Below are 12,777 nucleotides of genomic sequence, written 5' to 3'. Positions count from 1 at the left end.
GAGGTACTTTCCACGAGTCCCGGACTACATGGGTAGGATGTATGTTGGGGCATTCGCAGGAGAAGGTGAACCACTCATCCAACTCATATGCCATAGGATAAGGTGAACCACTCATCCTATGCATATGGTAATCATAGGGGAAGATGAACCACTCACCCTACACACATGTGTCATCAATCGTATGGGAAGGTGAACCACTCACCCTACACATGTCAACCATCATGGGGTATCACAAGGGAAGGTGAACCACTCACCCTATAGTCGCTCATAGCTCCAAGAAGTACCCCAAGCCCATAGGAGCTCCCAGAGCTCAATGTCCAACTCGAGAGGGACCCTCATGGGAGGGTCTTTCCACGACTCCAGGTCTTTCTCAAAAGCCTAAGAATTTGACCTTCCCTTCCCTAAGGGCTTCGTGAGGATTTCTTCGACCTTCTCATCAATCTTGAAGTGTTGGAACCTTATTGCTCCCTGTTGTACCATATCCCAGATAATGTGGTACCTGATATCAATGTGCTTGGAGCGGTAGTGGAACACGAGATTCTCTGAACGAAAAATCCCACTCTCGTTATCGCAGTAGATCACAGTGGTATCCAACACGTGCTCAAATAGCTCACTAAAGAGCTTCCTCAACCAAATAGCCTCACAACAGGACATACTAGCTACAATGTATTCAGCCTCTGTGGTGCTTAGAGAAACTGATTTCTGCTTCCTGCTCATCAAAGAAATTGAAGCAGACCCCAATGAGAAGCAACATCTAAACGTGCTTTTGCGATCCACCACACTACCAGCCCAGTCAACATCAATATATACATGTAGCCTGAAATTCTTGGCAGTGTATCTCAATCCATAGTTGATTGTGCCAAGGAGATATCTCAAGAGATGCTTAGCAGCAATCCAATGTATGTGATGAGGCTCAACCATAAATTGACTCAACATATTCACAGTGAAGCATATGTCCAAACGAAAGTTTACTAAGAACATCAGGGCCCCCACAAGTTGTCTATATTCGAAGGGTTTGCCAATTCAAGTCCAGTAGCGCTTCTACATAGCTTTTTGAAGTTGAGTTCCATCGAGATGGACACAAACTTGCAATCCACCATCCCACATCTCTCGAGGAGCTTCACAATGTATTTTCCTTGAGAAAGGAAAATCTCACCTGGCTTTTGCTAGACCTCTAGGCCTAGGAAGTAGTGCATCAGACCTAGGTCCTTCATCTCGAACTCAAAAACCAGCTCCCTCTTGCATTGATAAATGAGAGGGTTTGCACCTATCAGAAAGAGATCATCTACATAAAGGACCAAAATGAGAGGCATGTCCTTTTCAACATTGAAGTATAGGTTAGGATCAACATCGCTTCTTGTAAATCCCAGCTTCATAAGATAGCGATCAATCCTCTCATACCAAGCCCTAGGAGCTTGGTTCAACCCATAGAAGGCTTTCTTTAACCCACATACGTGTGTCCTTCGATCATGTAATTCGAACCCTGGGGTTTGTTCCAAGTAGACTTCCTCCTTACGCGAGCCATGCAATTAAAGCAGTGTTAACGTCCATTTGATATAGGCTCCATCCTTGAGGCAACGAGAACAATAATAGATCGGATAGTGGTATATCAGGCAACTAGTGCAAATATCTCGTCATAGTCCACTCCTTCCTTTTGAGAGAAGCCTTGAGCAACGAACTTGGCCTTATATTTTTCAGCACTCCCATCAGCTCCATGTTTAATTTTGTATAGCCATTTTGAGGTGACTACGGGCTTGTCCTTGGGTCTAGGACCACTTCCCAGAGATCATTCTTCATGATAAATTCATATTCCTCATTCATTGCATCCTTCCACACTTAGTGCTTTATGGCGTCTTCAAATGTACATGGCTCAGTTTAAACAACAATACTCATAGCAACTAAGTACCCTTGATACTTGTTCGACTTCCTACTTTCGTGAAATGTCCCTCTTAGAGCAGTGTGCTTTTCAGCATCTTCAAGGGTAGCTTTGAGCCACAAAGGTCTTTTCCTTGAGGTAGAGGGATCACTAGGAAGTGGATCAATGGGATCCATCAGGCATATGTTCATCTGTCGGAGGTTCATCTTGTTTTTTTGCATCATCATCATTGTCCTTCCTTAGGATAGGGAGATCTTTGGCTTTCCCAAGAGCAATATCTTCATCAAAAGTGACATCATGGCTTACTTCCACATCTCTTTAACCAAGCACATAAATTCTATATGCCTTTGAATTTTCACTGTAGCCCACAAATATACCTTTCTTCCCAAATGTTTCCAACTTGTTCCTTTTCTCTTTAGGCACATGAAAATACACGGGACAACCAAATATTCTAAAATGAGGAACTTCAGGTTTCTTACCAGTGAAAACTTCTTTGGGTGTCTTGAAATCCAATGCTTGATGTGGGCTCCTATTTTTAACATACACGACAGTGTTGGCAACTTCTCCCCACTTCGGTAGGCTTTGATCATGGAGAATGGCACGTGTGGCTTCCACGATTGTTCAGTGCTTCCTTTTAGCAACGTCATTTTGCTCAGGAGTGTATGGAACAGTTGTCTCCCTCTTAATGCCAGACTCTTTGCAAAAGTCATTAAATTCATTTGATTCATATTCAGTTCCATTGTCGGTCCTCAATATTTTGATTTTCCTCCCTGTTTGATTTTTCGCCAATGCCTTGAAAGAACGGAACCATTTGAACACTTCATCCTTCATCTTCGAGAAATAGATCCATGTTTTGCACGAGAATTCATCCGCAAAGATTGCATAGTATAAGTATCCTCCTAATGATGTTACAGGCAACATACCAGATAGGTCATAATGGACCAACTGAAGAATATCAATAGTTTGGCTTTCACTAGAAGGGAATGGTCTCCTTGTAAGTTTCCCAGTTGCACAACCCTGACAAACCCCTTCATGATTCATGTTGAATTCGAGCATACCTGAGACCATCTTCCTTACCCCAAGTATGGCTTTGTAATGAAGGTGGGCAAATCTTTGGTGCCATAATTCAGATTGAAGGGAAGTATCGCAAGACAAGGCTCCCAAAGGACTTCCTCCAACTTGATAGAGACCATCAACCCTAAATCCAAGTGTGAATGCATCTTTAGGGTTTCTTTGTCAAATACGTACATTTCCATCAATGAATGCTACATTGAAGCCTTTATCTTCCATCGCAAAAATAGACACCAAGTTCTTCTTCAAATCGGGCACATACAACACTTCTTGTAGATGAATGGTTTGACCTTGATTCAAGTGAAATGTGACAATACCTATCCCTTTCACGGGGTAAGTGGCATTATCTCCGAGCATGATCTCCAAATTATTCTTATTTTCAAACAAATTGGAGAGGGCCTCTTTGTACCCAGTGAAATGCCTTAAGGCTCCACTATCAATCAACCAATGATCCAAAGTACCCAGAGGCGAGACAGTAGATAGAGCAGAAATAAGATAAAACTCCTTTTGTTCTTCTACAACATTACTTTCCTCATACCTGGAATTTCTCATCCTTTTGGGAGGTCGACCATTTCCATATCGAGCAATGGGAGCATTCCTCTTTCCTGTATTGTTGAACCTGTTGTTCCTTTGATTGCCATTGCCCTTGAAATTGTTGTTGTTGTTGTTGTCGTTCCTTGGAGAATTCTTCTTGTGAGGACACCCTCTAACATAGTGGCTGAACCTATTACAATTGTAGCACCTTCATTTTCTTCCTTCTTTGAATCCCTACTTGAATCCTTGACCCTGTCTCCTTGTACCAGCATTATTTTTCCTTTTAGCTTGAGTGGAGAAAGCAGTAGGTTCATTTCTATTTGAAGGCTTGTCTCTCTCCATCATCTTTGTCTCCTCCTAAGTGCATCTACCCAATAATTCATCGAAACTAGAAATCTCGTCATTGTTGAGAATGGTGGTGTTAAACATGTCCCAAGCTTTTGAAAGACCTCCAAGTGCAATGAAAGTGAGCTCCCTGCCAGCAATAGCTTTGCCAATAGATAGTAGGTCATTCTTGATTTGTGTTATTCTCATAAAGTAGAATTGCATAGACTCCCCTTTATCCATCTTGATGTCCTTCAACTTGTTCTTGAGAAAGAGCATTTGTTTTGCATTGTTTACTTTGAACATCCCAACCAACTTATCATACATCTCCTTAGATGTTCCCAAATCAGAAATATAGGCAACCAAATGCTTTTGAATGGAGTCTATGATAATTCTCTTAGCTTTGACCTCACATTTCTTATACTTCGTCTTAGCAGCAACAGGTGCATTTGAAGGAGGCTCCACCACTCTTCCCTACACATAGTCCATGGCATCATGCTCTTCCAAAGTCATCTTCCATGCATGATAGTTAGATTTGTCCTTGAGCTTATCTTCAGATTTGAAATAAGATGTAGTAGCCATTGAGGCTAGTCCAATGATCTTGTCTGTTAGATCTCACTTAGTGATTGCTTTCCTCTCTCTTGCTTGGGCTTTGTCTTCGTCTCTGCTCTGATACCATGTTAATTTTAGTTAACAATGTTAAGTTCTATGCTTAGCACAATTACTTCAATGTTCCTTTAGCAGCCCAATGACAATTTCCAATTTAGCTTTCCAATAGCAGTCACATTAACCATAAATCACATTGACAGTAACTGTAAATAGAACATAAAATAAAATGCACAAGACAAGCCAAAACAAGAGGACACCAGATTTAGAGGATGGGAAAAACCCCAAGATGGGGAAAACCCTTTGATCAATTCTTCTTATTATTATATCAAATGTAGCAGAGAGAGAGAGTACAAAAATTCATAGGTGACTTGCCAAATCAAAGCCAAAATAGCCCTGTCAAATTTGTAGTCAACTACAGTCAAATTCAGCCCTAACCAAAAAATCAAAGATGGTCAACGCAACAGTAAAACATCCTCAAAGTAGCTTTGTCATACCCAGTCTTACTCGGCCTAAATAGATGGTCAACATCAACCCAAAACAGTCCCAAAGTCAGCAGTCAAACTTGGTCAAATTCAGCCCTAAAATTTGCGGTCAACTTGCAATTATCTCTGCGGTCAAAGTGCTTAGATCACCTTAGTTTCTATGCCAAACTGTACGGCCTGCCAAAAACGAAATTTTCCCACAAAAAACACAATCAAAGTGTTTGTTCAACATTGATCAAACCCTGCAACAGCTCTGAAATTTTGGCCCTACAATCTACCTAGAAAAATTTGTCCTCCTTGTCACACGTGTGAAAGAAAAGATTTGCCCAATAGCTATATGAACCAATGAGAGGAGGAGAGAGAAGAATGTGTGAGTGATGATGATGCCAAATGAGGTGAGAGGTCACTTATATTTATACAAGTCGTTGAGGGTGAAGTGACACGTCCATTGTGCTTCTTGAGCCTACATGATGACGACGCTGACCTTGTCAATTTGCATAAATTCAAAAACACATTTCTGCTTGTCCAAATTTGATGATCTTTAGGTCGATTTTCATCCTCTCGAAAAGAGGAATTTAATGCAATCATCATCTCCATCAAATGTGCTGTCTAAAGTGGAATTTGGCCCTAGTTGCCAATTTTAACACTAGGCGATTGGTGTTGGCATGCCCAAGGCTCGTCTCTCTTACCACAACTGCGACATCATATAATCACAACCATCTTTACAACCACGAGGGCAACATCTTACAGTGACACCAATATTACACTAATTATCAACCAAGATACCAATATTCCAAGCAAACCATCTTTTGTAGCAGATTTCAATTTAAACCCTTCAATATGGTAGGAAAACTAAGCTTTGATACTACTGTCACATCCCAAACAAACTAGATTTCTTGCAATAATCTTCACAATTACTATCAAGGTATTTTTAACTAGCACTTTGCATAAATGGCATTGCTAATGATATTCTGCTAATTATTAATGTAAGGTCATATCACATACAATTTAAGATGAAGCCTTGTTTGACAGTAAGGACAAGCAACAAACTCAACCTTATTATATTTAATATGAATTTGAATATACATGAGAACCTGCTAAGACACCAACAAGAGGGCAGAAATGGTTGAAGATATAAATGGTTGACAATGACCTCTCCAATGAATTCCTTGATACAAAATGAGAAACCTAGATGGCTCCTCCTTCAAGACTAGCTAGGGCTGAGTATCTCACCACCAAAGACTAGTTATTTTAATCAACTAGGGTGGGAAATTGCTTCATCAAAGAACATCATGGTCAGGGTTATAAAGCCTCAAGCAAGCTCCAAGAACCAAAGTAAACAATCCATCAGATATCCAAACATGCCTCAAGAATGATCATGAGTTCCCTTTTATAACCTTTAGCCACCCCAATACCATGGGCAAGTATTCCATGGGTGCCAATACCATGGGTACCAATACCATGGGCAAGTAAATACATAGTAATGACTTTATAAAGTTCCCCCTTGTCCTCCTAACGACATTTTAATCTAATTAAATCAATCATTACCCCTGCAGTGATCACTCAAAAAAGAGACATGACATATTATTAATATAATAAATCTGATTTGTTTGTTTCAATCTTATATGTAGATAATCTGATTCTTACAGGTAGTTTTGAGAAGCTTATTGCATGGTGCAAGAAGTTGACAGGAAAATATGACATAAAGGACATGAGAATCATGCATTACTTTTAAAGTTTTATGTCTTGAGGTGTGGCAAGAAGCAAGTGAAGTCTTCCTTGGGTAAGAGAAGTGCATGAGGGACATTCTAAAAAGAGTTCAGAACTTCAGATGCTAGACTACAAACCCTTGGCACTCCTTTGGTGCCAAATCTAAAGTCATATAGATTTAGATTCTCATTTGGTAGTTCCATCTTTGTATAGGGAATTGATTGGTTTCCTTGTGTATCTTGTGAATACCTTGCCTGAAATTTGTTTTCTATTAATATTCTAAGCCAGTTCAAGGTTGAACCCAAGTAGAATTATTGGAAAGCTTGCAAACATGTGCTTAAATATCTAAAGTGCACAATTTATTACAGCATGCGGTATGTGAGAGATAGCCAGTCACTGTTACATGGATTTGTAGATTTAGATTGGGCGTGTGATGCAAGCACAGGAAGAGCACTTCCAATTACGGCTTCAATTTGGGATCAGGTATGATTTCCTAGTTCAGTAAGAAGCAGGCAGCAGTTGCATTATATTCAGTTAAAGCAGAGTATATCATAGCATCATCAAAAATGTTATGCAACTATTTCGCTTCACAAGTTGACTGCAGAATTGACCAATCAGATGTTGGAGTCCACAGTTATGTACTGCAATTCAATGTTTCCTGATCACTCCAAGCATATTGATCACCAATGTCATCTTCTGAGAGACAGAGTGTAGAAGGGAACTATTGTTCTTGATTATGTTCCAACTATCTACAAGTCACTAACATTATAATGAAACTTTTTGTAAAGGGGAAGTTCACAATTCTGAAAGTGAAGCTCAGCTTGGTGGAGAACACCTTCCTCACAAAGAGAAAATGTTAGTTTTTTGCCGCTCCTATCTGTTATCCTAAAAAGATGGTACGTGAGCGTTGAACGGGATTCCTTACACGATGGTGTGCCCTGTCAGAGAGATTCCCTCGCAACCCTATCACAAAGTCCTCACACTTATGGCATTTACTATCTTCTATTTTTGGTCAATGTAAGGTTATGAAAAACTATGACAGTTAGACAGATTCCCCTAAATAGTTAGGACAGCTTTATGAGGGATTCCTTACAAAGTTACAACAAATTCCTTTAACAGAAGAATGTGCAAACACTATTATAGGCAAAGTTTGGACGCACTGTTTAGGAGAGATTCCTTTGTTTGTGTGGCATCCTCTTTGAGGTCTATTATTGGTAGTTAGGATTTGTGTTTCTAACCATGTTTTCCTCTTGTCAAGTTTGACTAGATGAAAGAGGGTACAATAATTTGAGTTATATATACATACATGTGAGTTGTGTGAAAACACAGTACGAGGATGAAGGCTTGAGAGAAGCCATTGTAGCTTCTTATGTGTTAGTGAGAAGATAGTGATTTCGACTGCAGAATTTCAGCTAGCTGTCTGCTACATTCACGTTGCTGTTTGGATGGATCAGATCCATCTTTACAGGGTCTCATCTCTTGATATGTATTGTTTGCACTTCCGAGTTTTTCATTCAGCAAATTTGTTTATGCAGATCTGAGGTTTTGGTTCGAGCCTTTCCGTATTAGTTGAAGGACAAATTCTTTGGGTGCAGAACTGTGTATCATGTCCTTGTAAAATCACAACGTATACATCAGAGCACATTTTACAGTCGGTGCTGAGCTATTGAATTGCCTTACACAAGCCCTCGAATCCAAAAATTCTTAAGTGGTGTCAGAACTGATAACTATTGGATATGTTTATCAAAGCATGCACCGCACTGGTAAGCGTTTGTGCTTGCCGCTTATATGTTAGCGCAACAGCACCAAGTATTGGAATTTCTAACATGAAATGATATAGCAAAATCCACCTATACACAAATGCAATGAAAATATCGTCAACATGTTGTCTAGAGATAAATTTTAATGGAATCATAATGCAACTATCAGACGTAGGCCCAACAATATGAAGTGTCCTCACATAAATAGAACCAGTGCATAGATCACATAAAAATCTCATCTTGGCAAGTTGGCATGCTTCGTATTGCTTTTATTTTCATGATAAGATATACACAGCAAGAAACAGTGATAATGGTCCTAAAAATCTCATCTTGGCATGCTTCCCATTGTTTTTCTTTTCATGATAATATATACACAGCAAGCAACTGTGACGATGGCCATCAAATTCAGATGTTAAGAACAAATATGCACCAAAATATTAAAAGGTGATTACAAACCTGGAAACCTTTACCACGCGTAATTCCAGTAATATCAACATACTGGCCTACATAGAAGTGACGAACAGTTATAGGAGTGCCCACAGGGAGAAGGGCATCCTCTGATACAGGGAACTCCTTCAACTTTCTCTTCATCGGCACTCCTAGTGCTCTGAAATGACCCACCACGGGCTTTGACAGCTGTTTTTCCTTCTTCTGGCCCGACCCTATCTGGGATTTCCTAATAGAAAACAAACGAAGTTATAAATCCAACCAATTGCTGAAACGACCCAAACTTCACGTGATGTCTCCGAGATTTAGTCAGAGCAATCACGAATAATGATACTGAGCACAAGCCTGTGTTGCTTCAGGGATTTTCACATTTTAGAAGATGTTAAATCGTACCTGCAGAGCATTGTGGCCTTCTTTCTCGACGGTTTTAACTTGACAGACGATGTTATCGTCAACCCATAGAATTGTGATCGGAATTCTGGCCCCCCACTTATCCCAAATGGCCGTCATTCCACATTTGACAGCTATAGCCCCTGTTCTTTTAGACTCGGATCCTATGGGCCTGGGCTTTGCCTCTATGATCAACCGGCTTCCAGCCTCCTCATCCTCCGTCTTCAATGCATCCGTGCTGAATCTACAAACATGAGACAAAAAAGGTGCAGCAGCACGTACAGGAGAAGTGAATGAGTCGGAGCAAACAGAAGAAAACAGCGGTGAACGCGAATGTGAAGTCCACAGGACTCGAAACCGCGCAATGAGTCCTCTGGATGCTGCGGACATGGTGGGATCTTTTGAGTTTGAAGAGGGCGGACCGGATTCAAGGGCAGACGTGGTTCATAGCAGCCATTCCAGACGTGGTTTTCGGTTCTGTAATACCTAGGCTTGGGGCGGAGGAAAAGCCCCGGTTTTTCAGACTCGTTAGATTTATATCTGAGAAATTTCGGGTTTATGTAGGGTTTTAGGAATTAGAAATTATGTATCAACACAGTACGTTTATGCCCTGTCCGTGTGTTTGTTAAAAGATTTAAATAGCTTTTTATGGGATGATGGGTTAGGTAAATACTAATCACCATGTAAGAAGTTAATCATACGCTCGCTTACATTTTGTAGGATGAAGTGATATCTAATAGATATGATGAAAATGACGTAGCTCATTGATTTGCTTAGTAAATTGTTTAATATTTTTTTTTTTTAATTGGGAGGGGCTAGTTCCCATTAGAAGTATTATGGGTCCTTTAATATTTATTAAAATTGGTTTCTAGTAATATTTTGATTTCGTATCTTAGTTCAATTCAAGGAGTAGATTTCTTTTTCACAGCGTTTTTGTTTTTGCTAAATCATAAGATGGTAGATGTAGTTTGAGGTAAATTGATTCAAGGATCTTTTTTAGATTAGTCCAAGAGTTATTGATTCACCATAGTAAAAAAAAAAAAAAAAAAAATTAATATAATTTCTTATTAGAATTGGTTTCTAGTAGTAATATGGGTTGAATGGGCCTAACGGTTAAGAGCATGTGTTTCCTCTTAAAAGGTCACATGTTCTAAAGCAAAGCGAGGTAGAGTATGTATGTCTTTGTAGATTTGGCAGTGAAATCGTTGAGCAGAGTGTCTCATACTACAATATGACCAATATGATTTCAAATTGTTTAAAATGCATTTTTAGATTTATAAATAGGTTCATCTTAAAAAAAATGAGGCATTACATCTTTTTAAATCTTAAAAGCTTTTGAGGCATTAGATCTTTTTAAATTAAATAACTTAAATTTATGATTCTTTAAAATCTATATCATATTGGCTAAGAAAATCCTAAAAAAAAACTACTTGGTCTATTAATTAGATTACACATTTAATATTACCTAAAATATTCTAGTCTTATATTCTTAATTAATTATCAAATAAAAACAAAAATAACTAAATCAACATTATATATATAAATAATATGATTAGCCCTTTTTTATCAAAAATACATATTTCTAATAATGTTATTAAGACCATAGTATTTAATATGGAGTATTAAATAACACTATATAATAAATTGATGTTATGGATAGGACAAGACTAAAATTCATATGAGAGTGATGGAACATGTTAGGGTGTTTGTTGCAGCGTGTGAACCAGAACATGTCGTCGTTGATGAGTCTCTACTCGATTCGTCAGTTATTGCTCCCCATATAGTCGTCATCTGGATTCAGCTCATAGTAGAGGTTTTTGAACACTATGCATATGGAGTGTCGTTGGATCGGGGTGAGATCATAAAGGAAGGGCAGTCGATTATGAACAAAGACACCCTGCTTGTAGATCTCATCTACATCTCCGTAGATCTGCTATCTGTCTAACATCATGCATATCTAGCGTCTGAGAGGGATGTAGAGTTCTTAGAAACTTTTTCGCTTCACCTCTAAGAACCTAGATCTAGACCATGTCAAACCACAGTTGTATGATGGTCCTGGTAGTACATTTTTGGTCTAGTTTTAGCCTAGACCTTAGATATGGACTCTTCATATTTTTGCGTAGAGGCCTTTTCTTCAAAAACCAAATATGGATCTAAAGGAGTCTTTTCAAATATTTGTGAAAACCCTAAATGGGAAATCACACCTTTTAGTGGTTCAACCCTCAAATCTTGTGATAGATATAAAAAAGAAGGTCTGGTATAATTTGGGTATACCGACAAGTCTACAAATTTTGATTCATGAAGGCAAATCAATAAAAGATGTCATATAATTGAAAGACTACAACATAGAACATAATTCTACAATTATCATGAACTTGAGGTTGCAAGGAGGAGCTCTATGAATGAGTAACCCATCTCGATCAACTTTGTCTATCAAAAACCCTAAGGGTCCAGCCTTATTCAAGGATTTTGTGAGAGGGAAAACTTCTACACCAGATGGACAAACCCAAATATGTCAATCTCAAGTCCTTATCTAGTAAAACAAATGGAACAAGCACCAAATTTGCCAGTAAACTTTCCAGAAGTAAGTGGTCTTTTCACAACCCTCCAAGCCAAAGCTCTTATATGTTGATTTAATGGTTTATGGCCCAAGTCCGAAGATCTACATCAATATTTCTTCACCAATTGGACCAATAAATATGATATTTATGTAACAACCCTCGTGAAAATTCTATGTAATAAAAGTAAATAAAGGCAAAATAATAACCACAGTTGATGGGACACTTATTCCAAACTAAATGTTGGGCAAAATCCTAGTGATGGGGATCACTTGTGATTGTTTATGGCTAAGGAAATTGACAAAGGCAATGGCTAAGGCTTTGGAAAGGCAAAATGGTATTTTTGGCACATTTATTTATGAAAATAATGGAAATTAGGAGAAAAGGGAGATGAAAAGTCACAGGTTGCATGTGAGGAGAAAATTGAAGGAAAATAATGGAAAATGAAGAAAATAAAGGCCTCATTCATAAAAAAAATTATGAGGATAAGTTGGTAACCTTTTGCCAGTTCAGTTTTGTAGCTCTCTTACTATTCTCTCTCTCTCATACTCTTGGAGACTTGGAATCTTCTTGGAGCACTCTTGGTGGGTGTGGCATACTTGGATTCTTGGAGCAAGAAGGCAAAGGAAGAACAGGAAAGTGCAAGAGGCAATCGGGATCAGTAGCTACATATTTGCTTGTAGGTACCGATTTGCATGTATGTTTTCTTCACTAGTTTTGCCATGCATGGCATATGCATGTGGATTCTTGGTCATGATCTATCATTGGCATGGAGGATTGCCTGGATTGATAGTGGATTGTCGAAGCTTGCCATTTCCTAAATAGCCATGGTGATTGTGGGTTTACTTCCATTATTTGTTTTTGGTTGGTTCTCATGTTTCCTTAGCTTGGGTTGAGTTATTATTTCCTGGAAGCCTTGGTTGGACAAACGCTCTAAAAGCCCTGTAACAGCTTGGGTTGAGTTACTATTCCTGGAAACCTTGGTTGGACAAATGCTCTGGAAGCCCTTGGTGGGT

General features: G+C 38.9%; 1 protein-coding gene across 1 annotated transcript in view; it reads right to left on the bottom strand.

Moving 5' to 3' along the window:
• RPL3P (ribosomal protein L3 plastid) overlaps positions 1-9,790 on the bottom strand; it is a 121,388-nt gene extending 111,598 nt beyond the window's left edge. Inside the window, exons 1-2 of the mRNA XM_089395229.1 lie at positions 9,207-9,790; positions 8,823-9,032 (exon numbers count right to left, since the gene is read on the bottom strand). Coding sequence (XP_089251355.1) covers positions 8,823-9,032; positions 9,207-9,593 — 597 coding nt within the window. The 5' untranslated portion in view covers positions 9,594-9,790. The remainder of the gene's footprint in view (positions 1-8,822; positions 9,033-9,206) is intronic.
• Positions 9,791-12,777: the final 2,987 nt, after the last annotated feature.

This window comes from Pinus tabuliformis, chromosome 1_2 (genome assembly GCF_031772625.1).
Source record: "Pinus tabuliformis cultivar Carrire ecotype Pingquan chromosome 1_2, CPIR1, whole genome shotgun sequence".
NCBI lineage: Eukaryota > Viridiplantae > Streptophyta > Pinopsida > Pinales > Pinaceae > Pinus > Pinus tabuliformis.
This window is presented reverse-complemented; position numbering and strand designations above follow the sequence as displayed.